The following is a 26,910-nucleotide window of genomic DNA, read 5'->3' on the forward strand; positions in this document are numbered from 1 at the left end:
TAACCCTGAACAAGAGAATCGCATTATCCATGCTATACCAACTTCGGAGGTGGCCTGTTCTACGTGGGAAAGTCTGCAATACATTTCTCCCACCTTATCCCTGGTGGCATTTGGGACGATATTTGAAACAATTTATAAAGGAGAGACAATTTCAAGATCCTATCTTGAACAGGCTGATGATAGCAAGGAATTGCTGTCTAGGTTTTTTATTATAGTTTGCAAAGGAATAGCAATAATACCTAACTCAGCAAATTGTTTATCAACTAACATCGTCTAGGTAGTTATTAAGGCCTTGCATTTGGATTCAGCATAGTTTATTTTTAGTATCTCTGACTGCATAACAGGCAGTTATAAGATCCTTCTTTGTGTCATTATCACTGTCCTACTAATTGTATTGTGTGCATGCGTGCTGAAACTATACTCTGCTATTCTTCATACTTGACATTTTATAAGGTATGTAAAACAAGGCCGTGAGCTAATCAAATGCCCTGTTTAACACTGTTCTCTAATGCCACCGGGTGTTCTGGTCCAAGATTCTAACAGTGGCCCTTTGTCCTTCAGAGTTCATTTCCTTACCACAGATCCGTCGTTATTTTTTCATTGCCTTTGTAATATTCCCTGGCCCGTGCCTTCTCCCTCGTCATTCTGTCCCAGGTGTCCACACGGTCACTTACTCCCCGGTAAGCATGACCTGCACCGTCCGACTTCTCCCACGATCGGGACACACAGGGGTTTACCCGCTGGGTCCCCCTTGGGACTTCAGAGCTGCCAACAAGAACCTGCCACTGCCTTGCATAATTAACAAAGCTTCATTAACGAGGAAGCGGCTAATTAGTGCCCCCCTGATCTGTGACAAGGCGCCTGACAGGCGGAGCTGCTTGGCCGGGTTGAAAGGATGGGCCGATGACTTAGGTTGACCCCTCCTGCCCGGGCCAGCTGTCCCCACGGTATCCGCATCAGCATCGGGCCAGCCACGGGGTGACGCACCAGGGGTCCCAGACAGCTGGGGGGCTGACAGCGCCAACCCGGTGTAAACAGGCTCCCCGCTGTGTCTGGAGCTGTGTCTGTACATGAGCGCAAGTGGCCGATACAACCCTGAGACCCAATATCGGTCGGTGCTTCAGCGGGGGACAAATGTTGATGGTGCCATTGAAGAATACAGGAGAGAAGCCTGGGGGGGAATTTGGAGTTCTAGTTTTAATTTCTAGCTAGAGAAACTCAATATACCAGTATTTGTTTGTGCTTTAATGTCATTTATAATTCATAGATCAACCGGTTCCTCAGAGTAAAATCGTACTTTGATTGATTTTTTGATCCCTTGAGTTCAATTCCTGAACCTTCTTTAATATTTTGTTGCCAAAGCATTCCTAGTTCTCAACTTTCGGCTTGCAGAAAACGGCCAAAGGTACGAGAACAAAACGTTTTCTAACCAGATTCACAGAGTTGAACTGTTTCGAAGAGGGTTGATGCATGTAACAAGATGCAATGGGCACCTGGATATATAGAGCGTGCAATAAAAGGAGCCTGGGAAGTGTAGAATGGGGATTGTGTGGGTGTGGGACTGACAGGGTTAAACTGAGTAGGAGGGGCTGAGGAAAATTGTGCGGAGTCTACGGATTTCATTGAGCAGGTAGAGCCCTCGGAGGAGATAAAGAAGAAATCATTCAGTCAATCAGCCCAGGCTGCAATGCAATCATCAGGTCTCATCTGTTTTCAAGAGCAATGCTGGCTGTTATTGAGCTGTTGTGCCTCAAACAGGGTGGCTGTGCTGTCAAGAGGGGGGAGGGGGGTTGTGTTAACCCTCACGGTGCCGTGGACAGAAATATACATCAGATGAAATCCTGGTGGACGAGCTCTCATTATTTTTCATATTATTTTAATGCACGATATGCGATGATTTTTTCTCACTTAATGTTTACAGCCATTGTTTTTTTACGGTGATACAGTTGCATGTATATCGTGAATCAATATCAGATCACAATATAATGACGTTGTACATTTTTTGTCAAAAATAGAAGGGTATCGTTTACACTTGACACATGAGCATTATCATTAATTGTGTTGCATAGAATATTATTGTTTAGTTTTTATGAAAATATCCCTGCTGTTGCTGTGCTTTGGTTTCCCTGAGTTGGTCTGAGCCTCTGCCTTCCTTCCCAGACGGCGGCCGGAGCGGGGGAGAGGCCAGCAAGCCAAACTTTGGCTGTCAGGTGATCATCCAATCGGAGCAGGAGAGGCAGCAGATGAAAGTCTACCGCAGAGGGGAGAAGAGGGAGAGGAAGAAAGGAAAGGGGCCAGAGGATGACCCCTCAGACATGTCCTTCAACTTTGACCCCAAGGAGATGAGGTCGCAGAGGTAGCCAGATTGCCATTCCTCAAAGTCATCTGTTTGCTGGCCTTAACCCATCTCAGCCACTTTTTCTCTGTTTGGTTCTCTGTTGGTCATTTTACCTGTTATGTCTGAGACTAATGGACGAGCCCATCACATTGTGTGTGTGTGTGTGTGTGTGTGTGTGTGTGTGTGTGTGTGTGTGTGTGTGTGTGTGTGTGTGTGTGTGTGTGTGTGTGTGTGTGTGTGTGTGTGTGTGTGTGTGTGTGTGTGTGTTCGTGTGTGTGTGTGTGTGTGTGTGTTCGTGTGTTTGTGCTCCTTAGCAACTTTTTTTTAAATATAATCTTAAGAGGGGAAAAAAAAGGGGCAACGATGTGTTTAATTAAAAACCGAAATGTACCAGAGTGTGAAGGAATAGATTAGCGGAGAGGTAATGCTCCCCACCGCTGTGGCTCACCGGTGTCATTAAATCCGTCAAACAGGCACTCCTCCTCAAATACAAACATACACCTCGGAGATGAGACAGGCTTCACTGGTGTCATCTTTTCCTGTGCGCTTGGTCCAGCATTGTCTATTGTTGATGTTCTGTTTCCTTGGGGGGGCCCCCAGAGAACAGGCCCTGCTGACCGCACGCCGGGAGCCTGTGTTCGGCAGGGAGCGCGTCTACGAGCGCGTCCGCTACCCCAACGTGTACGACTGCTACGCCGAGGCGGCCAAGAGCCCAGCGTTTGTCGGAGGAGCCAAGGTGAGGCCCGCTTTACAGGAGGGAGAAACTGCATCTGAAATGGACTGTAGAATAAGAGAGTAATAACATTCCACACACACACACACACACACACACACACACACACACACACACACACACACACACACACACACACACACACACACACACACACATTTATAAATACATCCACACACGCATCCTTCTCACTGGGATGTCACCTTGTGGCACAACAAAGGTGTATTACAGAACACATGCTAGCAGGATAAGATAAGACTTTATTAATCTCGTGAGGGATATTTAATTCAACACAGTACGAGCAAACTCCTCACATTTTTACCTCAGAATATTTGGTGTTCCATGATACTCTGAGACAAATCTGCACAGATTCTGGTGTGCCGAAGGGCTTCGGATGTCTCCTGTTTAATCTTCCATGCAGGCCAACTTCTTGCCTTTTACCAGTGAAATGTTCCTTCATTTTGAATGAAGCCCTGATCCTCTACGGAAAGGGCATCGGAGCACAGATCACTGTGCCAGCGTGCCTATTTCGTGACATCTCCCACCAGATAACCCAGAAACCTTTGCTTCAATCCAGGTTTTAGGATCTCCTCATTTTAAATCCAACTCTGTCTAAACCTCTGGCAGATTGACACAGACCTCTGCTAGGTGTGTCCCGCCTAGTGGAGAGAAAGGGAGAATCCAGATATTGGAATTAATGGAGGTTTCTTTAATGCCCCTTGGTTGATTGCCAAAATCATAATATATTCTGGCAAACGGGTTGTCGGCCACGGCAGGTTTGCAGTGCTTCAAATATATGATCCTTTTTTGAGTGGTGGAAGGTCATTTTATCCGTACTACCTTGGATTTGTGTTAATGTGCACGTTTATGGCGTTCAGCTGCTGCTGCCAGAGGGCATCAAGCGGGAAAACAACAAGATGTACGAGGAGGTGGAGATTCCACCCAACGACCCCAAGAGCCTTGGCATGGAGGAGAAACCTATTTACATCTCCCAACTTGATGAGGTAAGAAATGAAGTATACAACTATAGGCTGAAATGTATATATATATATATATTTATGTGTACATATATGTATATATTAGTGCTGTCACTTTAACGTGTTATTAACGGCGTTAACGCAGACCAATTTTAACAGCGTTAATTTTTTCATTGCGCGATTAACGCTCTTTCGGCTTGGCAAACGTTGTCGTTTTTTCACCTGCTATCGAGCAACAACTAGTCACATTAGAAAAACGGCAACACCATACAGGAAATAGCTACACCAGAAACAAAACAACAAGCATGGCGCACAGGATACGGAGGATACGGAGCGGGTGAAAAACTCACCCGCTCCGTATCCGTAAACACGCACACACTTAAAAGTGTGTGTGTGTTTGGGCCCTTACATAGTCGACGCGAGCGACGCGCGTAAACGACGTGAGTGACGCGAGCGTCGCGCTTCCTTTCATAGTCTACACAGCATACGCGAACGTCGCGGGCAATGCATGACATGCAATACACCACTCACGCCATGGGTGGCAGCAGAGTCACCGGTGTTTTCGCGGGGGGACGTTCGAGGTGACGTTCCGATCAAAGTGGCTACGGAAGAAGAGTGATGAAGCGCAGAGATAGGCGGTGGTATGTGCGCCCTTTAAATACCACACGAGATCAGGATGGGGAATTTGTTTCTCTGGTGCTTCCAATGCGAAGCATGGACGAGGAGAGGCATTTCCAGTATTTTCGGATGTCGGCACCAAAGTTTGATGATCTCCTTTCGCGAGTCATCCGATATCTTCCCGACTCTCACCAAAACCGGCCCTTGTCAGGGAGCAGCTGGCAGATTATTTTTTGTCAGATGCTGGCGTGTTTCCCCACCAGTAGGGCCTACAATGTGCTACGATTGGGTATGCGCACTGACCAATAAATGTATATACATTGGTCACTTGGAAGCATGACTTTTGATTCATTAGTTATGTTACACAAGTTACCTAATTTGGTTTACGTCAAACTCATTAATTCATATCCATATAAAATGTTTATACAACGAGCTATTGCCTTGACGGATGAATGAATTATTTAAGTGTAGGCCTATAGCCAAAGGCTTTAAGCTATAGCGCATAATGTCCACAGAAATTATATGGTAGCCAACATTATTAGAGAAAAGGGGTTTATTTATCAAATACAGAAAATAGTCCCACCATACACGCACACATTTTTCATTCACTACACACTCACGCTTTCAAATTTCATTCACTCAAAGAGGCTACTGAACTTATGTTTCAAATTGAACGTGAACACAAAACATTACGTAATTAATTCAAATAGGCTAACAGTAAAACAAATAAGGCCAGTAATAGAACGAATATCGGTTGACAAGAAGATCATTAAAATGGCTCACAATCCCGCATCAGCTGTTTGATGTCGCGCATCAAAATAGCACTTTGACCCTGTGGAAGGGTTCGCATAAATTGGCACAGATAATTAGTAAAAGAGACGTCAAGTCATTCTTATCACGTTCCCGCATCCTCTCATATATTCTTCTGTAAATATAACCTATAGTAGTAATAATGTACAATATTTGCAGTATCGCCCCCACCGACTACGCTTGGTATTGCATGGATCGGCGCGTCGCGTATCAAAAATTTAGAGGACGCGTTTTGCTACGCTTCGACGTTAATGGCGGCCGAAGCGTCGTGTCGCGTAGCCTTTTGGACGCGTAAGCGTAGCGTTGCGTCGACTATGTAAGGGCCCTTAGTGTGTCACTCTGTTCGAGCCTGCACGAAAGATCAATGTTGTCGTTAGCTGTTACGCCTTTCTGACCAATCGCAGTTCAAGGCCCACCTGGGCTGTACCACTTCGGGAGGGGCCGATCAGTTACTCCCCTCTAGACAAAATCGACTTGGTTGCGACGTTGACAGTGAGTGTTGCGGCTGTTCAGTGAGTGAGAGGTTGCGGGCGCACAGCTCAGGCTGCCGGACTTTGCGATTAAAAAATTGCGATTAATTGCGATTAATCGCAAGTTAACTATGGCATTAATGCGATTAATCGCGATTAAATATTTTAATTAAAGGACACGTGGAATACCATGTTTTTCTGCCATTTTCGAACGGTATTCGACGTGCCTGTAATTGCAACGTTGTCTGGTCAGTTTGGTGGTATCTAAATGTGTACACAGAGTCTCTAGCCGCCTCCTCTTCAGTAGGTACCAGAGTCCTGGGACTGTAATGACCAGTGAGTGATGTTCTCTTTTAATGGAAGTGCTGTAGCTCTCAGCCAACTGTCAGCAGACACAATGACCTGTCGGTCTGATTGACATGTTGACTGGCACATGCACACACCCGCACCGACACACATACAAGCATACCCGCACATACAAACCCACAGGCACAAACACACACACACACACACACACAAACACACATCCAAGTACACACACAAACACACACATCTATCCTCCTGGTCCAGCAGCCTTCACCCCTGTAGGGGTCAGCTGGCCGTACAGACAGGTGTTCAATCCACCCCCCACCTCCCCATGGGTCGTTTGGGAGAGGGGAGGCCAGAGGACGGAGATGACTGCGGCACAAGTCTGCACACATCATTGTCTCTGAAAGTCATTGCGCCCATCCTGTCCAGGAGAGTGGACTTTGTCATCCATCATCGCAGCAGAACGAGTAAATATCTAGTGCTACCAAAGAGTTGTCCTTTCTTTTGTAAATCTGGCCTTTTGTTTATGAAGTCGCCCTCCCATTGGATCCGTTGGCCGTAAACCGATCAATTTTTGCCGCACTTCAAGTGACCCATGTAACTGTTCACTGCTCTTAACCTTCCTGTCACTCATGCTAATGAGTGCCATAGTAAACAGGGGTCACTCGGCTGTGTGTGTGTGTGTGTGTGTGTGTGTGTGTGTGTGTGTGTGTGTGTGTGTGTGTGTGTGTGTGTGTGTGTGTGTGTGTGTGTGTGTGTGTGTGTGTGTGTGTGTGTGTGTATTTCTCTGTATGCAGATGAGGACGCCATGACCAATTGATGTGGGCATGCCTCAGACTTGCCTACACATTCACTCCTGTTGTTTTCACAGTTTTTAAAGTGTGTGTGTGTGTGTGTGTGTGTGTGTGTGTGGGAGTGCTGCCTGTCAATTGCAATTTTCATCAGTGCTCCTTTCGTACTTGACTATTAATGTGTCCATTAGGCATACAGTTGTATGCATAAGCACAGGAGTGCAGTTTTGTTGGAGCAGCATTATGCATGCAAGACGGTCACGCCTGGGTTCTCTGGCGCTGACAGCGTCGGTGCCCGCGCCCCCTCCATTCACCGTTTGGAGATGCTGACCAGCATGATATGTAATCTATAGCAATTATCTGTGCCCCCACCAAACACGCTGGCTTCCTCACTTTTCCAAAGAAGTATTATTTTCTGAACTTTACGGTTGAGTGTCTCTAGTTTATTTATTTGGTCAGTTAGCTCTGGGCAGAAGTTTAACAAATGTGTGAAAAAAGGATGTCCAAGCTCAAACTGGCTATCTAGCTAGGTGTATTATTAATGCTAATTTATTACTGTTTATGTGTTTTGAATTGACCTGGGGTAAACTGTTTCTAGAGGGAATACATTGTCATGAATGATAATGGGGAGTCCGAAGATTTTTCAGTCCTAAGTGCATTTCTGTTATCCTTATGAACCACCAGTCACCAGTCACTGTAAAGCAAATCCATTCACATGTTGTCAGAGGTAGAAGGTAAACATGTGCCGGTGGCTTGCTAACATCCACCAGATTTCTTAAAAGATCAACCGTAGCTTTGTCTGATTCTCACGGTACTTTCAACGCTGTGCTGAGGTTAGCATAAGTTCAGCCCATCGTACAATATTGTCAGAAGTATGTGCAAGTAGACTTGTTGAGCATTAAATGAGTGAATGAGGACGTGAAACATTGGCTACAGGTAAATATACCTCCTCAGAAACCGTTGATATTGTTTGAGTCTTCTCTCCGTTACCATTTAGAGGAATGAGTCAAAATGGATCAGGAGGATTTATCCCCCTCTTGGGAGCTAATTTCCTGGAGAGGAGGAAACAATTAATTAAGGAATCCCACCGGGAAGGACGTTTTGTGTGTGGTTCTCTTTTACAGAGCTTCGATCAATAAAGCCTGACTTTTATTATTTTTATTATTATCCCCCTATAAACCAATGCAGAACTATTGCCCACACCCTACCCTGCTAAATCCTGGTACTAAGTGGCTAACAAGAAGCCTCAGAGGTGCCATCTCAGTGTGCTCTCATCTTCTAAAAGGCTTGTCTGTCTCGTCTGCCTTCTCCTCCAGTCTGATCCAGTTTTTTTTCCCCTAATCTCGGCAGTAGGCCGCCTGCCTTCATCTCTACTGACAAAAGTCCCTGTGAAACAGATAGCTACAGATTGATACGGAGCCTCGTGCTGAGCAGTGTAAATGAGTCCACACGAAGTGGCTCTGCTTTTCATTAACTTATGCCCCTGTACATCTCCAAAACAAAGTGCTTTGCTCGTCTAAAGCGCCCTCTACACAATGGCTAATAAGTCTTGAGGTGTTGTTAAGCAAGCCCTTTGTGAGGCAGACAGAAATGTCTGATGCGCTTTCTCTTTCTCCCGTCTCCTCTCAACACACCCCTTTCCGGAGAGCGCAGATTGTCATTTATTGAAAGCTGTAATGGGAGAAACAGGGGCACGGCGGGCCTGGTGTGCTTTTAATAGCGCCGTGAAACATTAAAAGTGGTGAATTTATTAGGGTGCTTTTTAACTAATGAATCAGGGCCGTGGCGCCGCACTGCCACCGCTGTGGTAAAAGCCTTCTTAATTCATCCGAATAAATATGTGGGGCGGCCGCGGGGGGATGTTGTCTGAGCGAGTGCAAATGTTGCTTCTATTGTAGCGCTGACGCGACTAATCATGCACTAAAAGCACCTCAATACGCAAGCCGTGGTCGCTCAAATGGGGGCATAAGCCCGATGCGCACAAATGCGCACACAGGCATGCCATGCACACACTCACACATATATACACACACACGCATACGTTTTTCTGTTTTTTGTCCACTTTTGATAGGAAATAACTCTCAAGGTTTGCGTCAGTCTGAACGGGGGGAGTTCCCGTAGGGGATGTGTTTTCATTGAGTAAAGATTCAGAAGCACAGTGAAGTCTGTTCCTGCAATGGGAAGCCCCTCATGGGGGAAGTGTATGAAAGTAGGAGCATAAGTGATGAGTGAACATACCCCACTGAGCTCAAATTGTGTATTTGCTCTCTCCCACTCACAGTTATTATACCTTAAGGAGTTCTTCCCTGTTTGATTTGATCCGGCTCGGGTCTCACACGCTAAATGATGAAGGGGTAATCTTCCCTCCCTCGATAGAAAAAGAAACAACTCTGTATATATATATATATAAAAATACCACTGGGAGAATTGATGGAGTCAGTTCACACACAGTTTTTTTCAAGTATTATTATCTGTTTCATGATACACACGAGCATTCGAGCAAAAGGGTACTCCTGCTCGCTCCTGTGACCTGCCTGCAGCCTGAATCGTGTCGCTGGGAACGACCCTAATGGAGAAACACAGTCTGGGGAGTTCAGTGGCTGGGTGACGTGTTTTGCACTCATGCACTCCCAGAAGCCGTGGTGGTGACCGGGGTCTATAAACTGGAGTCAGCGGGGTTGGGAGAGTGGGAGGGGGTGGTCATTCGGGTTATATCAGCCTCCGGTGTCAATAGTCCCCGGTTCTCCCAAGTTTGACGTGTGGCCCGTCCTCCCGGCCGGCAGCCCTGCCGATCCCACGAGATGGGCCAGAGGAGTGGAGCAGCAGCGGGCCATCTATAATTAATCCACCTTGATTGCGTTTCCTAATTCACTTTTGATGAGTTCCCTTTTTACATCCCACACGTGTGTGTGTGGGTGTGTGTGCGTGTGTGTCTTGGTTCCCGATCTGGGAGCTGGAGCGTGTGCAGGGGATGTTGGGCAACGACGCAGGTCGCTGAGGAACATTGAGGTGTACCAGCGCTTGGGCAAGGTGCCGGATGGCTTGGTTTATTCCATCTGGAACCACGGCTGGACACTCCAGCCGCTTTTTTGTCTGTATGCATATATATTGTCTGTATATGCAGAAACCTTCCCTCAAAGGTACGGTGGGGGGCTATGCTCGCCTGGTAGTGCTTTTGCAGGGCTCATGAGGGTCTAGTGCTTTTTCAGCAGGTGCCCATGGATTAAGTGATGGATGGCCTCGCTCTCCCTCTCGTGTTCCCTTTTTACTATCTCCTGGCCAGCCTCACTGCTCTCTCCCTGTTCCCCCTTCCCTCTCTCCCTCTCCCCCCCCCCTCGCCGCTTCCTGCTGCTGATCCGTAGGGAAATGAATGGGCCTCCTGTTTGCTGCATCTGCATCTCACTCCATCAAACGCCGCCATGCATCTGGTGTGGTTGTGTGTGTGCTTCTGTTTGTGTGTGTGTGTGTGTGTGTGTGTGTGTGTGTGTGTGTGTGTGTGTGTGTGTGTGTGTGTGTGTGTGTGTGTGTGTGTGTGTGTGTGTGTGTGTGTGTGTGTGTGTGTGTGTGAGTGTTATTTTTGTGTTTGGCCAGGTAATTTTGTACCCTGTGCGTAGGCTTGGAGAGGACCGATAAGCTCTTTGCTAAATCTGCCAATTAAAAGTTGATCACGGAGTCAATGCAAATGGAATGAAACGGAACCAGAAAGTAATTAAAAGGATAGCGTGAAAATGACAACAATTATATCTCTTAGCTTTCCATTACGGATTCTGGGGGATTTAATTAGTGAGGCAGGCTTCTATAGAGACTCATACGACCGATCATGCTGTAATGTACAGTAAAAAAAAGTCACTAGAATACGAACAGCTGCATCTATAGTTGAATTAGTTGAAGTGATACCCGCGCATCCAGGTACCAAAGGACATAGAGTTGGTATTTAGATATAGGTGTTGAATAATTACTGCAATCTTTGTGGGGCCAATTAGAGTGTTTTAAGTGGCTGTTGGATTGGCAGGCTATTCCCATTCCTCCCAGTTTGTCCATATGGCCAGAGGCTGTGTATCCACTTTGTTAATGAGCCCGTCAGCTTTCATCCACTCAGCATAGGCAGAAGTAGTCCGAGGGACGGACTGTGAAAACAGCTCTCTCCCCTGAATGGTCCAACACCTCATCTGAAAGCTTTGCTGATCACCGTTGCTACATACTGAGAACTCACTCTTGTCCCTTGCTCTCCAACACAAAAACGCTGAAGGCACTTTGTTATGCCGGCTTTCTTATCCGTGTCATTCTTTCCCCCCACATTGTATAAATGTCTTTGCGTACCTTTTCATACAACAACCACAGTATCCCCTCTTGCATGGAAGGCCCTTCACAATGGGACACCAGCTGGGACTAAGAGATGTGTTCTGCCCTAAACTGGCGACAGCTGCTCTCATTTGATATTTTATTTAACCCGGCCACCGAAAGGTTGACCACAGATGCTTATGGACCTCTATTAGCCAGCTGGGCATGGCAGTGTATCCGCTGACAGCGTTTAAATATCGTGCATAATGTAGTGCTCCGGGATGGTTTATGATGACCACAGTCGGGCACTTTGATATGAATTAATATCAGGAGGGACGTGAATTTGGCACTTGTGTTCCAGTCCAGGGATTTAGCTATCATTGCCGTTATTGTAACTCAATGGCTTAGGTTGTGGCCAAATACGATAGGACATCCGCACAACATGATGTCGAAACGCTTGTCTTGAGTAAGTGAACCAGGAGAATCCAAACCAGCACACCCATGTTGAAGAATTCATTGTTCACCCTGAATTTCAATGAAGAAGTTAAGTCTTCCCATGTAAAAGTAAGTCTGCCTAACTCTGGTTGTGGGTAATTGACTTGGCCTTCCCCCAGGTCATGTAAATTGGATTTTGAAGCTCAAAGTGGAGCTTCGGTGTATATAAGTTAAAGTGACAAGTCACAAGGTCCAGACACTGACAGATTGATTTGAGATAAGTTAATTGGCACAAAATAAAACGACAGAATTGTTGCATATTTACAAGGGTTTCTCACTCTTACTTAATATGCACTCTTCTATAAGTGGTTGAGAATGCATTCTCTGACTGATCAAGGCTCAAGGTACTTCCGGCCCTGTTTAAAAAGAAGTATTCATGGCGAATTTCAATAAACAGAAATACATTAAATGTTGTGCTGGAGGCGGGATATTTGCATTTCCTCCCAAATGGTTTCCAGACAGTGCACATGAATGTTTAGGGAGATTTCTGTTTTCAGTGCGACGAGAAAGCAATGGATTCACTATAAACGTCTGTGGTTTACGAAGCTTGGTGATGCTGTAAACGAGAATAAACTCAGCATTAACAATGTTGTAAGATCCTTAGTGTCGCCACTATACAACCTCCTAAAGGACACAACATTTCTTCCAGGTGGGCCGTGACGCTTCCCTCGTCAAAAAAGGGTTTTTTATGACGTTGTGGACTTCGGTGATTACTGCCAGACACCAACCACCCCGCGCAGTACAGTAACTAGCCCTCCTGGCGTAAACACTCAGCACACCCGCGAGACGGCATATGGCAAGGAATGGCTGCTTCTCCAATTGGATGAGGCATGCACATGAATTACCATAACAATGAAGTCACAAGTATTTTTTAAGAAAGACAGGTTGAATAGATTAAAAGCAAACCCCCCCCCCCCCAAAAAAAAAACGAAGCTATTTTCCAAGACCATTAAAAAGGAGGGGACTTCCTATTTACAACATGTGTGCTTTACTGCAAGGTGAACATTGGGGCGGGCATACATTTGCATGCATTAGCATGTTTAAAGAGAGCAGGGACACTGGCTTCTCGTTACAAACAGACAAAGTCGATAAATCAAAACGAGGGCCAAGACGCTGAAGCGATCACGCCAGAGCTTTTGCGTTGCCGCGCCGACGCCAGAGAGGAGCAGGAGGGGGGGGGGCTGCATAGCGAGAAGAGCTCCGGTGGAACCTGGTGGTCCGTAATACCAGGATGAATATTTATAAGTAGTCACTCCACGGACCTGGGCCTTGGGGGAAATCATTTGGGGGAGCCGGAGGTAACTAGGAGGGCCATCCCTTTTCTTTTAGAGAGGGAACAGGAGAGCAGCCACCGCAGTCATTGAGACTGAAAACAGGGATGAGAACCGGGCTAATATTATTATTCCTACCCATTTAGGCAGAGGCTGTGTGGGCGTGTGGCGGGCAAGCGCGTAGGCGGTCTGTTTGTTTGCTTCCTTTTGACGACGCGTTAGCCTCGTTAGCAGCTAAACAATAGAAAGCACTTTTACCGCAAGGTCTGACGGCGAGACGCTTGTTTAATTGAAACCAGCAATTTGCGTCGCACACCTGGCCATGGGCTGCGTGGAAAGATGTTAACCGCCGTACAGGATGTCATCAAATCATGAAGACATGGCGCCTGCCCCCCTCCCCACACTCCCCCCTCCCCATTGACTCCTACTATGTAATATCCCCCTGAAAAACCCACATACCTCATTCAGCCCTTGCATCTCAAGTGGAGTCTTAATAAAGTTGCTCTTTGATACATTAATAACCCCCATCCCCCCTGCTACTCCAAGGAGTAGAGCAGAAGTTGAGGCTGGTGCCCCGCCCGCCGCACACTCCTTAATTATTTCTTTCTATGAGTGGTGGTGGAGCGAGACGGAGGAGCGCAGGAGGAAAGTGATGACATGCTTCTAATGAATCCCTGAATAAATGATACTGCTGTCTAAGCTCTGGGCATCCCGAGCCACCCTGGAGCTGAGGATAGAGGTGGAGACAAGGGAGAGGGAGGGAGGGAGGCAGGGTAGAGATCCGTGAGGGAGGGAGGCACGGAGGAGACTGGGTGAATCAGCTGGCGCATCGTGCAGGGCGGAGCAGCCCGCCCAGTCCAGAAGGGGGCCATTTGTCTTTGCTCCGTCTCAGAAGCTGTTTGTCCTTCAATGGGAGGAAATTGGCTGCCCGTGCGGTGGCTGAAGCATAGACTGTAAACAATACGGACGTAGTGCCCGTGACGTCTCCCGTTGGTTTACACACTGCCATTATGGAGACGTTGATTTCGCCTTTATTGGCGCTGTGGTTTGTGAATTTTGCAACCAGCAGCGGACACGATCCATATTTGGCACATTGAGGGCGGGAATTGAAAAGCTGCCTGGCAGTACTCTATGGCCAAACTCGTTAATACTCATTCCTTAATATCTTTTTAATTAAATAAAACCATCAAGAGGGACCTCTCCATAACAAGTCCAGAGATGTTGGTATCGAGCCATTTTGACCCTATACATGTATCAAATCGCATTGGCTGCCGCTTGGGCTGACCGCAGTTTGATCTTTTACACATGCTGTGTCTATTGGTGGCTCCATCTGCCCTTCAGGGAGATACCAACGTTCTACGTATCTGAGGCACTGCTAGATGGAAGGTTGTTGTCCACCCAATGTTGCCACAGTGAGGCCATGTAAAGATCAGCCCTGAGTGACAGCTGTTTCCACCACTCACACACTGTGCCCGCCTCTACATAAACCTCTGGCCTTGTTGGTCTGGTAGAAGGAAGTAACTTCTCAATCATGGACTCCATGGACTGCTGTTCACTCTCCACACAACGCTGATCACATTACACTTTGAGCGCTGAAATCGTTTTGGGTTGTTTCTCCCTGCAAGATAATAATTATGAAATGCAATCACCGTTTACACTGCTGAAAAATGTTAAAATATGCTCCTGACACTAATTTGCTTAGAACACGAGCATAGAATAATGGTTGATTCAGAAACTCATTATTTCCGCCATTCTCTATCTCCCTTTGTGTGTGTGTGTGTGTGTGTGTGTGTGTGTGTGTGTGTGTGTGTGTGTGTGTGTGTGTGTGTGTGTGTGTGTGTGTGTGTGTGTGTGTGTGTGTGTGTGTGTGTGTGTGTGTGTGTGTGGAATGCGTGGAATGCGTGGAATGCGTGCATGTGCACGTGTGTACCCAGATCGGGCAGCTGGTGTTCAAGGGGATGGAGCGTCTGAACCGCATCCAGTCCATCGTGTTCGAGACGGCCTACAACACCAACGAGAACCTGCTGATCTGCGCGCCCACCGGTGCCGGCAAGACCAACATCGCCATGCTCTGCGTCCTCCACGAGATCCGGCAGCACGTGCAGCCTGGCGGCGTCCTCAAGAAGGACGAGTTCAAGGTTCTGATTGCTGTGGACACACACACTTATCACACAAATGTTCATGCACAGGCAAGCATGCTCAGATATATGCACACATGCATACACAGACGGACACACGAACGATGGCATTATGAAGACATCAGAATCTTCCTCGTAAACTTCTGTGCACACACTCGCAAACGTGCACACTCAAACACTGAAATACACACAGAAGCACACACTCACAACATGCCCACCCGCATTCAAACAATAACGGCTGCCACAGCCGGCACCCGCCAGTGACGATAGCCCACTTTTCATACATCACCATTAAACTTTCTCCATCCAATGGGCTGGCGTCATATTTCTCAATAAATTGTGATTTGTGCTGGTTGCCAGGGAACAAATGATAGCACAACGTTGGCTCATTTATCATTAGTGTCCTTCTCCCTCCCTACTTCCCTCCATCCTTCTGTCCTTCCCTTGCCTCTTTCTCTCTTCCCCTAATCTTCCCCTCCCTCAATGCCCCCTGCCTTCCGCCTCTCTCTCACTCTCTCACTCTCTCTCACTCTATATATCTCTCCCTCTCTCTCACTCTCTATATGGCTCTCTCTCTCCCTCTCTCCCTCTCTCACACTCTACATTTCTCTCTCTCTCATTCTCTCTCCTGCTGTAGATCGTCTATGTGGCTCCTATGAAGGCCCTGGCAGCTGAGATGACTAAATACTTCAGTAAGCGCCTGGAGCCGCTGGGCATCAGTGTCAAAGAGCTCACTGGGGACATGCAGCTCACCAAAGGAGAGATTTTGCGCACACAGGTACCTTACTCCATGGGGATGTTGGAATCAAGGGGGGTGGAGATGCACACATAAATCCACCAGCCCTAACATAAACGTAAGGAAAGTAACATGGGTACTTTGGTTCACAAATCAGATTCATTCATCCAAAGTCTGATTGCAAACAAGCTCAAATCTAGGTGAACAGGGCGTTTCATTTCTTTGGACTCATGGTTGTTTTGACCAATCATGCTGCTGTAGGCGGGGCTCTGTACATCATTGGTAATTTTCAGCGTACACAAACTCAAGCAGTAGTAAAAATTAAAAAGTGTCTAAAGATTTCCTATCAACACAATGTACACTGGCCGCTGTAGACGTACATGTATTAAAATTCCCTTCTTAAAGCTTCATCCACAAAAGATTAGTTTCTTTGGTTGAAAATCTCTGTAGCGAAACAGGAAGCAAGGCGTAACTCCTTCCTCAATTTTTAGTTTCCGACCCAGGCTCTGTGCTGTCTCAGAAGTTGTACCAGCCATCATCCGTGACGTCATTAAATGTATTACCATCACCCAATGTTTTTTTAAGCGACCGGTTTGAGAGTGAGGATTGGCCTTCTACGTAGCGTCAGCATTGTTTGTTCGATTTTCGCTCCAAGTGGCAGAATTCATCCATAATTCATTCAAGGCCGGAATTGAAAACCATACTCATATTCAATCCTTTATAACTTGTAAATAAAATTCAATAGATCATTTATGAAAGAGTTTGATCAGGACCTCTCAAAATAAATTATATGCAGATAAGCTCGCCACTGATATCCAAATTGAACAAAGAAAAAATTATTTGCTTTGTTTTACCAGAATTAAATCCCTTTATGTCTTTCGGTTGACTTGGAATGGTGGTGTGCTATTATGCCACTACCTAAGGCGAAAGGCCACCAAAGGCTGTTAGAGGAACTAGTTAAAAAGGAATGATTGAATAGATATCCTACCATACTAAATATATGTTCTCTAGCTCTGCCAAATGGATTTGGTGATCGGGGCATTACTGTGTCCATGTTGGGACTTGTTTAAGACGCCATATTGACAGAAAAGCTGTCACAAAAACGTCTCGCCAATACCCCAGGCAACACCTGTTAGCTAGCTAGATGTGACATATCTAGCTGCATGTATCGATGCACCCCAATGGACGTAGAAGACAGGGAACACAGGCCCCACTCCCCTCAGATGTCCCCAAAGCCCCCACATGAAGCATTGACTCATCTCCCATAGTCTGTTCTCCATGAGTCATGCATGGGTCACCCGAAGGTCTGCAGGGCAGAAGATTGATTTATTTCTGTGACTATTTGTGTGTGTGTGTGTGTGTGTGTGTGTGTGTGTGTGTGTGTGTGTGTGTGTGTGTGTGTGTGTGTGTGTGTGTGTGTGTGTGTGTGTGTGTGTGTGTGTGTGTGTGTCTTCAATAGACCATTTGTCAGTGATTATCGAACAAGTCAGCTTGCCACTGTTGAGTTCTTAAACCCTTCTGGTCTTTGAAGGTCTTGCATGTTGTTGTTTTTTTTAAATATCCTTCCGCCATTTCATCCCCCCATTTCTAAATGTTGCTAAGTTTTCTTATGCTGCTTTTTATTTCTTTAAGAATATGTCTTGCTTAAAAGGACTAAAAGAGGCATTTGTAATCCAAGGTGACAACATTCAACATTTGTGACGTGGTTTTATCGCAAGCTGTTTTCACAGAGCGCTCCTTGCCCTGAGACCAACAGTGTGAGTGATTTTGCAGGTGAACCGTATGCCTCATCTAACACCTAATACTTCCCATAACAATTTGATTCTTTGTTGTTTACAAATAAATGAGGCAAACCCATGTCTAGACATGTGAAGGCTTTTCCTGAAACACCCCCTCCTTCACCACATTTGGCTACCTCTGCACGTAATGAGATTGGTGCTAGAATCTCCGTTATCCAAGATAATTGATGAGGCCGCGGGCCTCTTGTTGTTGACATCGTAATCACAGTCTTGCTCAGAATCTTCTGTGGGCCCCTAGAAGTGGTGCAGTTAAATGTATAAGGCGTTTGTCAACATATATGATTGGCTTACTGATGACTAGAAATGAATAGACTTGCCCTCTATTCTCCATGGACTCCCACTTTGGCAGAAGCTTTTGTCCTCAGATTCCCTTTTCACGATCAATTTGAACACTATACTTGTTATTAAAACATTGATTTTAGGGGACAGGAAGACAAAGTGTGTAACGCAGTGTGGCCATTGGAAGTTCCTCATCTTTCCCCTTGCTAAGAAGGGAATTGTGGCCTATTTAGTTTTTTTTATCTTGTAAGCTTGCATATTCAATGCTAGACTAATGCACTAATTGATTCCATTTTGGTCCCAATCAGTCCATAACAGAATTATAGTCGAATGATTTTTAATCAGTATTCACATCTATTATGCATTATTCACATGCAAGATAATAGTCTAAAGTTATCATGTTTTCTCGTCCACTCTCACTCTCTACCTCTGTTGTTCTTGCATGTCCTCTGTTCCCAAATTAAGTGGTGCTTTTTCTACCGATAGAGTTTTCATTGCCATGGTGTTGGGTCTTTTGAGGTATATACATGAATCCGCTGATTCAAAGAAGGCAAAGGGCAGTGCCTTTAGATGCGGGCACTCTAATTCAAATGGTAGAGGAAAGCTGGGAGGGAAAACAAAAAGTGTTGGCTAAAGAAATTGAAATGACACTTGCAAGTGCTTGCTTTTTCTAATCCCATCAAAGCATTGCAACACAATGACTTCCGTTTGCTCAAGTATTGGTGCAGCCTTGGCAAATTGCACCCTTATTCAAAGAGTCTGCCAGGCTACTTTGAGGCAAATTGGTTCTTTCTTGCATTAACATGATAGCTTGGCTGATGTAAGAGACCTTTGCACAGAACTTTAATTTGACTGCTGTTGCATCTGTATTTATTGCGTTTTTTACGTTTGTGATGGGTTTTACCAATACAGGCATGTCGCATTAAGAAGCCAAAATAATTCAGCTATTATATGCACTTTTAGTTCAGGTAACAATAAAATAATATTCAAATAACTTTTTGTGTTTAGGAAATGAAGGAAAGCTAATAAAGGCACTGAAGTAAGAGTGTTTGCTCCTTTTTTATTTAGACCACGCTTAAAACATGGTTCATTGGTTATGGTTGGTGTAGCGACTAAGATATCCATTGTTTTTTCCTTATTGCAAATCGCCCTTGGGCTTCCTTGGTATATATGAGACGCAAAAAAAAATAAAGTGAAAATATCTTTGTTTACTAACGATCCTGGTTCCATAACCAATTCAACCAAATATTCCAAAAATATAGAATATTGTTGTAAACAAGCAAAACAAGTTGAAAAATCAAAGACCGTGTGCTATCCCAGCCAAACTATCCCTCAAGGCCCCAGGACTTTTCTTTAAGGACAACATGTCTTGAAAAGGGAGCAGACATACTAAAACACAATTAACATAACATGCACACACACATATTACTGAAAATGGCCCAAAAATGTAAACAAAGGAATTGGCTCCGATAGATGGCATTGGCTTTGATAAACGATTTTTCTCATATCACTCTATCTGGCTTAGTTTAATGTGTAGTGTGGGGTAGAATCATTGAGCTAAGGTTATACTACACATTTTATAACATTTTATAATCCTGCTTTGTAAGGTTAGGATGACAAACTATATTAATGAAATGTTCAGTCAATGTATGAAGAATATTCATACATTGTCATGAGCTGAATTGTACTCTCAAACATTATTCCTAGCAAACCTTAAAGAAACCTAATTCATCATTATTTATTAATGCACAGAGAACATTAACACTAAAAACACCAAACTGGAAATTAATACATCCATTTCGGCCAATGTCTTCGTATTCAACATGTTTTCAGATAATCTACATTAATTAAACAAGAGGAACCGTCGACTATGCTGAATATATTACGGGGCCTGTCCATTGTTAGATGCTAATCCCTTCCTCTGGTATCGAATGTCATCTAACCATTGCTACATTTATCACACCGCATCATTTTGGCAGCCCTAGTGTTTGAGGCCTATTTGTCGATCAAGATAACACAGATTACGCCTCTACATCATCCTAGCAATCTTCGGTCTACAACTTTTGGTAATCATACCGTGCAACTAGGGAATTTGAGCATATGTATGACTGAACGATTCTACTTAATACTCTTTAATCTTTGTGCAACAGTTGTCCCAACGTGGCCCAGGCTGACTCTCGCCTCCCACTCATGCCACAGTAAAGCCATCGCTCCAACGTTAATAAGGGAGAGAGCTATTGATGGAGGAAGGGGGTTGCTGGAGCAAAACGGAGAGCTGAAGGCAGAAGGAACACGGGAGACTGTTAGTTGAGAGGGAGATTGAGGTGTGGGGAGAGAGGGTGAGAGGTGGTGGATGGAGTCTGACAGGCCGGACACTGAGAGGAAATCACTAAACGGGCTGCCAGAACCAGATTTATCTGTCTATCACATGCAGAAGAACAGGATCCTACAAAGGGTTGTGAGGCTGAGGCATTTCAACATGTCCAGGCCTTGTGGGTGGACTCTATCAGGACATCTAATGCATTGGTTCATTAAGGGCAGTCCTCGTTGAAACTGAAAGGTCACTTTCAATAGGGTCATGGAAAGTATTTTCTATACAAAGAAAATGATCAGCTCTTTTAAATAATAGATTCAATCTCTGAGTCCCAGATAACTCTGTCTACCCCCAACCCTCTCCTACTCCTCCCCGTTTGTCCAGTCTCTTCATTTTTGACAGTTTTGTGTGTGTGTGTGTGTGTGTTTGTGTGTGTGTGTGTGTGTGCACAGAGCATCCCAGATGAGAGTCTGGCCACATTTAATGAAGGTCAAAGTGACGCCTGACATTGTAATACCAATTGTCTTCCATCGTTGCTCAGGGCTTCTTTTTAATATTTTGCCATAGCCTCCCTCTGGCATGAAACAGGCACTAGCACACACTTACAACCACACACACAAACACACAAACACACAAACACACAAACGCTCACACACACGCACACGCACACGCACACGCACAATCACAATCTTCAGTACTTTTGACAGTCCTGCCAAGAGAGAAAATAACTAAACTAAAGTTTTTGCACGGGGGGGGACGACGACACTGCTCACCATCCACTGCTACTTCAACAGCACTGCTGGTTTAAAGGGGTCGGGGCTCTGTGCAATCATGCCCACAGACCACATCTTAAACCCCTACCGGCAGGTATTATGAAACTATCAGCCCTCGTGGTCTTAACCAAACACACTGCACAGAGCCAGCGATGGGATTGGGATGGATTTCAAATTCAGCATGATAGAAAAAAAAAAAATAATCAAGTAAAGGATCAGACTGATATCGTTCCAGTGTGATTGAGGAGTTCACACACACACTTAGAAGGGCTTCCAAGATAATTAGTGCGGGGGGGGGAGGGCTATAGAGTGGTGGTGCTACTCTCAAGAGGAGGGATGAGGAGTGAGCAGAGGACTATATGAGGATTGTTCAGAACGTGGTAGTAAAGGGGAATTATGAAAACTATCTGTAGATATTTTTTTTTTCTTTATCTCATCGCGGATTGTACTTCTAAAATAGTGCAGACGGATTCCATTAAAATGATGAAGAGGGAAATTCAGAGATGAAGGGAAATGGCTAAATGGAAGTGCCTTTTGCTGAGCCTCTGCAGGATGAGAGGCTAATAGGATTTTGTGGCGTGTTTTCCAACATTCAGTGTCTATCGGTCTTAAAGCATATTTCAGTGTCATTTGAATCGGAAGAATGTTTAATTGTCCCGATTTGATACCTTGCTCTTGTTTGCTGGCGTTTAAAGCTCTGCTGTTAAGCTAACAGCTTTATTTTAACTACCAAGTTCGGTGTACAATGTTATATTCGTATGCAAAAAGTTAAATCATGTGTAGTTAAAATCGACAGATTTACTAATGTCTTTATGACATGTTGAACAATCTGTCGAAACCAATGTCGATGTTTATGGTGGGTGGCGTGCTGAAACATCCACTTATCCACCCACGCTCATGGCGGTGAAAGAGAGAGACACTGCCGGGGCGAGTAGTATGGCGAATATCCTCCTCCCCTAGTACACAGCTTGGAATCTCAAAGAAAATAAATACAGGAAGAAATGATGGATGTTGTGTCATCCAGTTTTCAAGACCCCTCATCGCTTCACGTGAACCCTCAACAAAGATGGAGGGGACACACACACACACCAACACACATATGGAGTTTGATTTTTTTTTTTATGCGCTTGCTTTGACAAGCCATTAGTCGTTCACAGATCGGCAGAGTGAACAAGTCTCTCCAGCTTGGGCCCCCCTCCCACCATTTATACTGACCCCCCGTGTAGCCACCACCACCCCTCCACCCTCCTCTACCAGCCTCTTCCGCCCACACCCTCTTCATGGCTGCGATAGTTACCATGGAAACAGTAAAGGGGGTTCCGGAAGCTTCGGGCGCGTGCATTGCAGTGTTCAGGCGGGTGGCAGTCTGGCACTTTCCAAATCTCCGTCATCTTCTACCTTCTTTTTTGGACACGAAAGAGGGAGGAGCAGGGGGGAGGTGGAGAGGTTGAAGGAATGCTAGAAGTGGTGCCGGGGACAGCCTGACGTGCTAGCCCGACACACTGATAGTGAAGCGTACCGTCAGCACGACATGCCGGAAGACGGGACAGGGAGATGGAGAGGGCGAGAGAGAGAGAGTAAGTCGTGCTGCTATAACGGAACCTCAGCGAGACAGACGCACAGACGGCAGCATGAGTAATTAGGAGTTAAGTGCTTCTAGTTGGGGAGACCTGTCAGGGTCGGTGTTCTGCACGGCTGCACACATCACTGCCAGCCCGCAACCTCCCACGCCACACACACACACACAAGTGGGAGGGTCGCCAACTCATCGGCACCTTTTCAGGTAACCGTGTGTTCAAATGTAAAGTGCAACCCATTTTACGACTCGAGGGAATGCACTGTTGAAATTAGTTTTTGTTTCTTTTCCTATATTGTTGTCGTATTTTTCCGTTTAATACCACGTCTAGCGTAGTCTGGTTGAAAATGTCATCCGCAAAACGAAAGCAACCTGAGATATATCTGAGGTACCCAGATACCCAAAAAATCACAATCCTGCAATTAACAGAAATAGAAGAAATACACATGAATTTTGATTCCACGGTTGAGTCGAACAACTGGGCTGTTTCCGCGCGCCACCTTGTGTGTGTGTGTTTGTGCAGTAATTAAGAAAGCACTTTGGCCGGCGCACTGTTTGCCAGGGTTTCCATTTAGATTAACCAGCAGCTCCAATTAGGAGCAGACGCCTCCTTTTCCTGCTAGTCTCCAATGGCTGGATAGATTGATTATAAATGCAAACTAGGTTTAGAACTAGATTTAATGAACTGCTCTTACACCAAGTGTTTAATAGGAATTTTCACACTCACAGACAGGTTGCCAAACAGCTAGCACACCATTAATTATGCATTGTTGTGTTTTTCTATGCGGTAAAAAAAAGAAAGAAAGAAAAGCAGATTGTAATTGTGTGGCAGCATTAGACACTTTAGATGACCTACCAAGAATGGGTGTATTAATTACCGGTACTGAAAACAAACAGTTGAACGTAGGACTAAAGGGGCTAATGTTAGCCTGGCATGTGGCCATGTAGTCTGCCATGAACCTGGCCCCCGGTACTGTGATTCACTGGTTAGCATATGTATGGAGATGAGGCCTTAGGCAGCAGTCTGGCCCTGCTTGATACTATGAAACGGAGACAAGGAATCCGAGGGATGATTGTTTGGGTCCGGCCCTGCGTGAGACCATGAATCCGAGGGATGAGTGTTTGGGTCCGGCCCTGCATGAGATCATGCATCAGAGAAATGAGTGTTTGGGTTCTAGCTCGGTCCCTTCTAGCCCTCCATTACTGCTCCGGTATCATTCGAGGGACTCCCGTTGAGTGCAAGGGCGATCAAAGCCCTGAGCACATGCATAATAGCACGCAGTCTGGTAAAAGGCTTTATTCCACTTGACCTTGTTTGTGTAACAGTTCTTCAGATTTGGGATCATTATGTTATGTGTTTATACTTTCTCGTGAAGTATGTTCAATAATAGAGTGCCGCAGCTTGCGTATCCACCTCACCAATGTGACATTACTGTGCTCAAATATTCGAGTCAGCAATGCAACCCTAAATACCCTCCAAAACACTCTGATTCGCAAGAACTCTGCAACAGAGGAAGCTTTGCAGCGTTTTATTTGTCATTTATTTACGAAAAAAAATATTAACTTTTTTTTGGTTGGCTTATGCTTTTTCGTCTTTTGTACTCTAAAGCAGCACTTTCTCATAGCTAGTTAGGTAGCAGTGGAATGCAGTTTGTAAATCCCTTACCCTGTATTATAAATCAGCTTTTACCTCTGCTTTGGTAATAATGCAATTTCCCAGTGGGAGTTAATAAAGAGCAATCTTATTGAATGAAATCTGATCTTGAGAATCATGATATCCGGAGCTAGTTCGTTTTTTTTATCGAGTCATGTGCAACAAAAGTCTCATAATTAAAGCTCAAATGTTGTTGACTCTACGGCATGTATACATCATTTATATTCGGTTTAGAAGGTTTATCCGCTGTGTATATTTCATGATCTTTATTATAGAAAACAACTTAAAGTTACTGTAGTGATCTACTGGTCAGGTCTTGCACACTCTAACATGGCAGCAAAGGCTGGGAATGGTGGTCATAATGATGCTGAACTGTAACAAGCTGTGACCACATTATCGATGCAGTCCAATAGAAACGCTTGCTGGTCAATGTGTTTTGCAAACAAATGTGTGGATTTCTGCCCCATTCGCTCTGGTCTCAAAACCCTGTGTTGGTGATGTGTGGCAGATGTTGGTTACCACCCCGGAGAAGTGGGACGTGGTGACCAGGAAGTCCGTGGGGGACGTGGCCCTGTCCCAGATAGTCAAACTGCTGATCCTGGACGAGGTGCACCTGCTCCACGAGGACAGAGGTCCAGTCCTGGAGAGCCTGGTAGCCAGGACCATCAGACAGGTGAGGCTCCTCCGTAGCGTCTGCCATGAACGCATCTCGCTCTCGCTCTCGCTCTCGCTCTCGCTCTCGCTCTCTCTGTCTCGGTCTCTGTCTCTGTCTCTGTCTGTCTCCACCTTCTCTCGCTCTGTCTGTCTGTCTGTCTGTCTGTCTGTCCGTCTGTCCGTCTGTCTGTCTGTCTGTCTGTCTGTCTGTCTGTCTGTCTGTCTGTCTGTCTGTCTGTCTGTCTGTCTGTCTGTCTGTCTGTCTGTCTGTCTGTCTGTCTGTCTGTCTGTCTGTCTGTCTCTCGCTCTCTCTTCCCCTGACTAGCAAGTGCACAAAAATGCCAGTGTGTGTATCTGAATCAGCTGTTTGATGTCTGATACAGATGATTCCTCCGCTGCTCACACAATAATGTGTGTGCTTTCTTTTTTTCCTGTTACTTTTTCTTTCTTCTGTTTGTTATTTATTTCACTAAACTGTATTCGCCTCAAAAGTAATTCCAACAGAATCAATAACCGGGATCCGTCAGTAAGAAAACACCAGAAAAAAGGTCTGAACAATGAATCATATTGCCCTCAAGAGAAACCTCCATTTGCTCAGTCCACAAACTGTGAAAAAAACAGGACTCTTTAATCTACACTTAGAAGTGTAGACTTAAACACATAATCCCACCACGTTTTCATAGTAGCAACTTGCTAGAATATAAACTACAACTGCATTGATTGAACAACAACATTCATAATGAAATGGATGATGTGTTGTATATTATAACCACAGTATTATTTGTCATATATTTCTGCTGTTATTATAACAATTCTTTTTTTCAGATAGATTGTGGCCATATTATCATTATGGTCAATATCAATCTCATCTATTGTGCAAACCCCAGCACTGATAAACCTTTACAGTCGCCCTATTATCTCACAATTTATGACCACTTAACTCTTCTCAGTGTGTGTATTCTTGCAGTCTGCAGTTTGCCCATCTCCACTATATTGTGTTGGCAGGGGGCGGGGGGAGAGAGAGAGATAGACTGCGAGAGAGAGAGACAGAGAGGCAGAGAGAGCTGAGAGAGAGAGAGAGAGAGATAGACTCCTGGTTAGTGCAGTGTCTCCCCTGCCGTCTGCAAGGCTGATTTCTCCTGATGATGAGTGACAGGTCCCGGCGCAGGAATCCGCCCGGACATTTGGGATATTAAGACTGATTATGCAAATTCAAACAGGCAAAGAGAGACGAGGGGAGACGCGGCTCCGGAGTGTTCCGTGCGTCCTGTTCGGTCCTGACGAGCCTCTGTCAGGTGTCAATCCCACAGAGGAAATTGATAAACGGGTGAGGACAGAGGCGCGGGCGGTGAGAGGAAAAACCAAACCCGCCGGTGCCCGGGAGAGGAAGACGGGTATTTGGGGGAGTTTACTTATTTCTGTGAAAGAAAACATGGTGGCTGAGTCAAAGCAGTACGACAAGGTGCAAATTACATTTGGACCCCGAGCTTTTACAGGACATGAGGAGAACATTTCCAACGCTAAGAGAGGGAGGAGAAAATACAACGAGATAAGGGCAGACCATGTGAGAGTAAAAAAAACGTAAATCAAATCAACTATTATGAAGAAAAACTGTCCAATTCCAGAGGGGGACAGGAAGGGGTGCTGATAGAGTAGATAAAGATGGCCACTGTGGATGCAAGTCGAAGCGACTGTTGGACTTTTCTTTTTTCTTTTTTTTGTGTGATGGGGAACTCTCCTCTGAGGTTAACCGCAAGGTAATTGAAAAGCAGCCTCTACATGTGACCTCTGTTTACTCGGTTCACAGCCTATTTATCTGCAGCTTTAACTGCTCTAACTCAAGAAGGGCTGACCGGGCATTTTATCTGCCTTCTCTCCCAGAAGTGCTTCAACT

At 45.4% G+C, this 26,910-nt stretch overlaps 1 protein-coding gene across 3 annotated transcripts in view; it reads left to right on the forward strand.

Moving 5' to 3' along the window:
* Nucleotides 1–26,910, forward strand: part of ascc3 (activating signal cointegrator 1 complex subunit 3) — a 99,570-nt gene that overhangs the window by 20,792 nt on the left and 51,868 nt on the right. For all 3 annotated transcript variants that reach the window (XM_060065226.1, XM_060065224.1, XM_060065225.1), the window contains exons 6-11: nucleotides 2,161–2,356; nucleotides 2,939–3,074; nucleotides 3,950–4,075; nucleotides 15,028–15,231; nucleotides 15,869–16,009; nucleotides 24,871–25,035. In XM_060065226.1, the coding sequence (XP_059921209.1) occupies nucleotides 2,161–2,356; nucleotides 2,939–3,074; nucleotides 3,950–4,075; nucleotides 15,028–15,231; nucleotides 15,869–16,009; nucleotides 24,871–25,035 (968 nt within the window). The remainder of the gene's footprint in view (nucleotides 1–2,160; nucleotides 2,357–2,938; nucleotides 3,075–3,949; nucleotides 4,076–15,027; nucleotides 15,232–15,868; nucleotides 16,010–24,870; nucleotides 25,036–26,910) is intronic.

This window comes from Gadus macrocephalus, chromosome 11 (genome assembly GCF_031168955.1).
Source record: "Gadus macrocephalus chromosome 11, ASM3116895v1".
Classification (NCBI taxonomy): domain Eukaryota; kingdom Metazoa; phylum Chordata; class Actinopteri; order Gadiformes; family Gadidae; genus Gadus; species Gadus macrocephalus.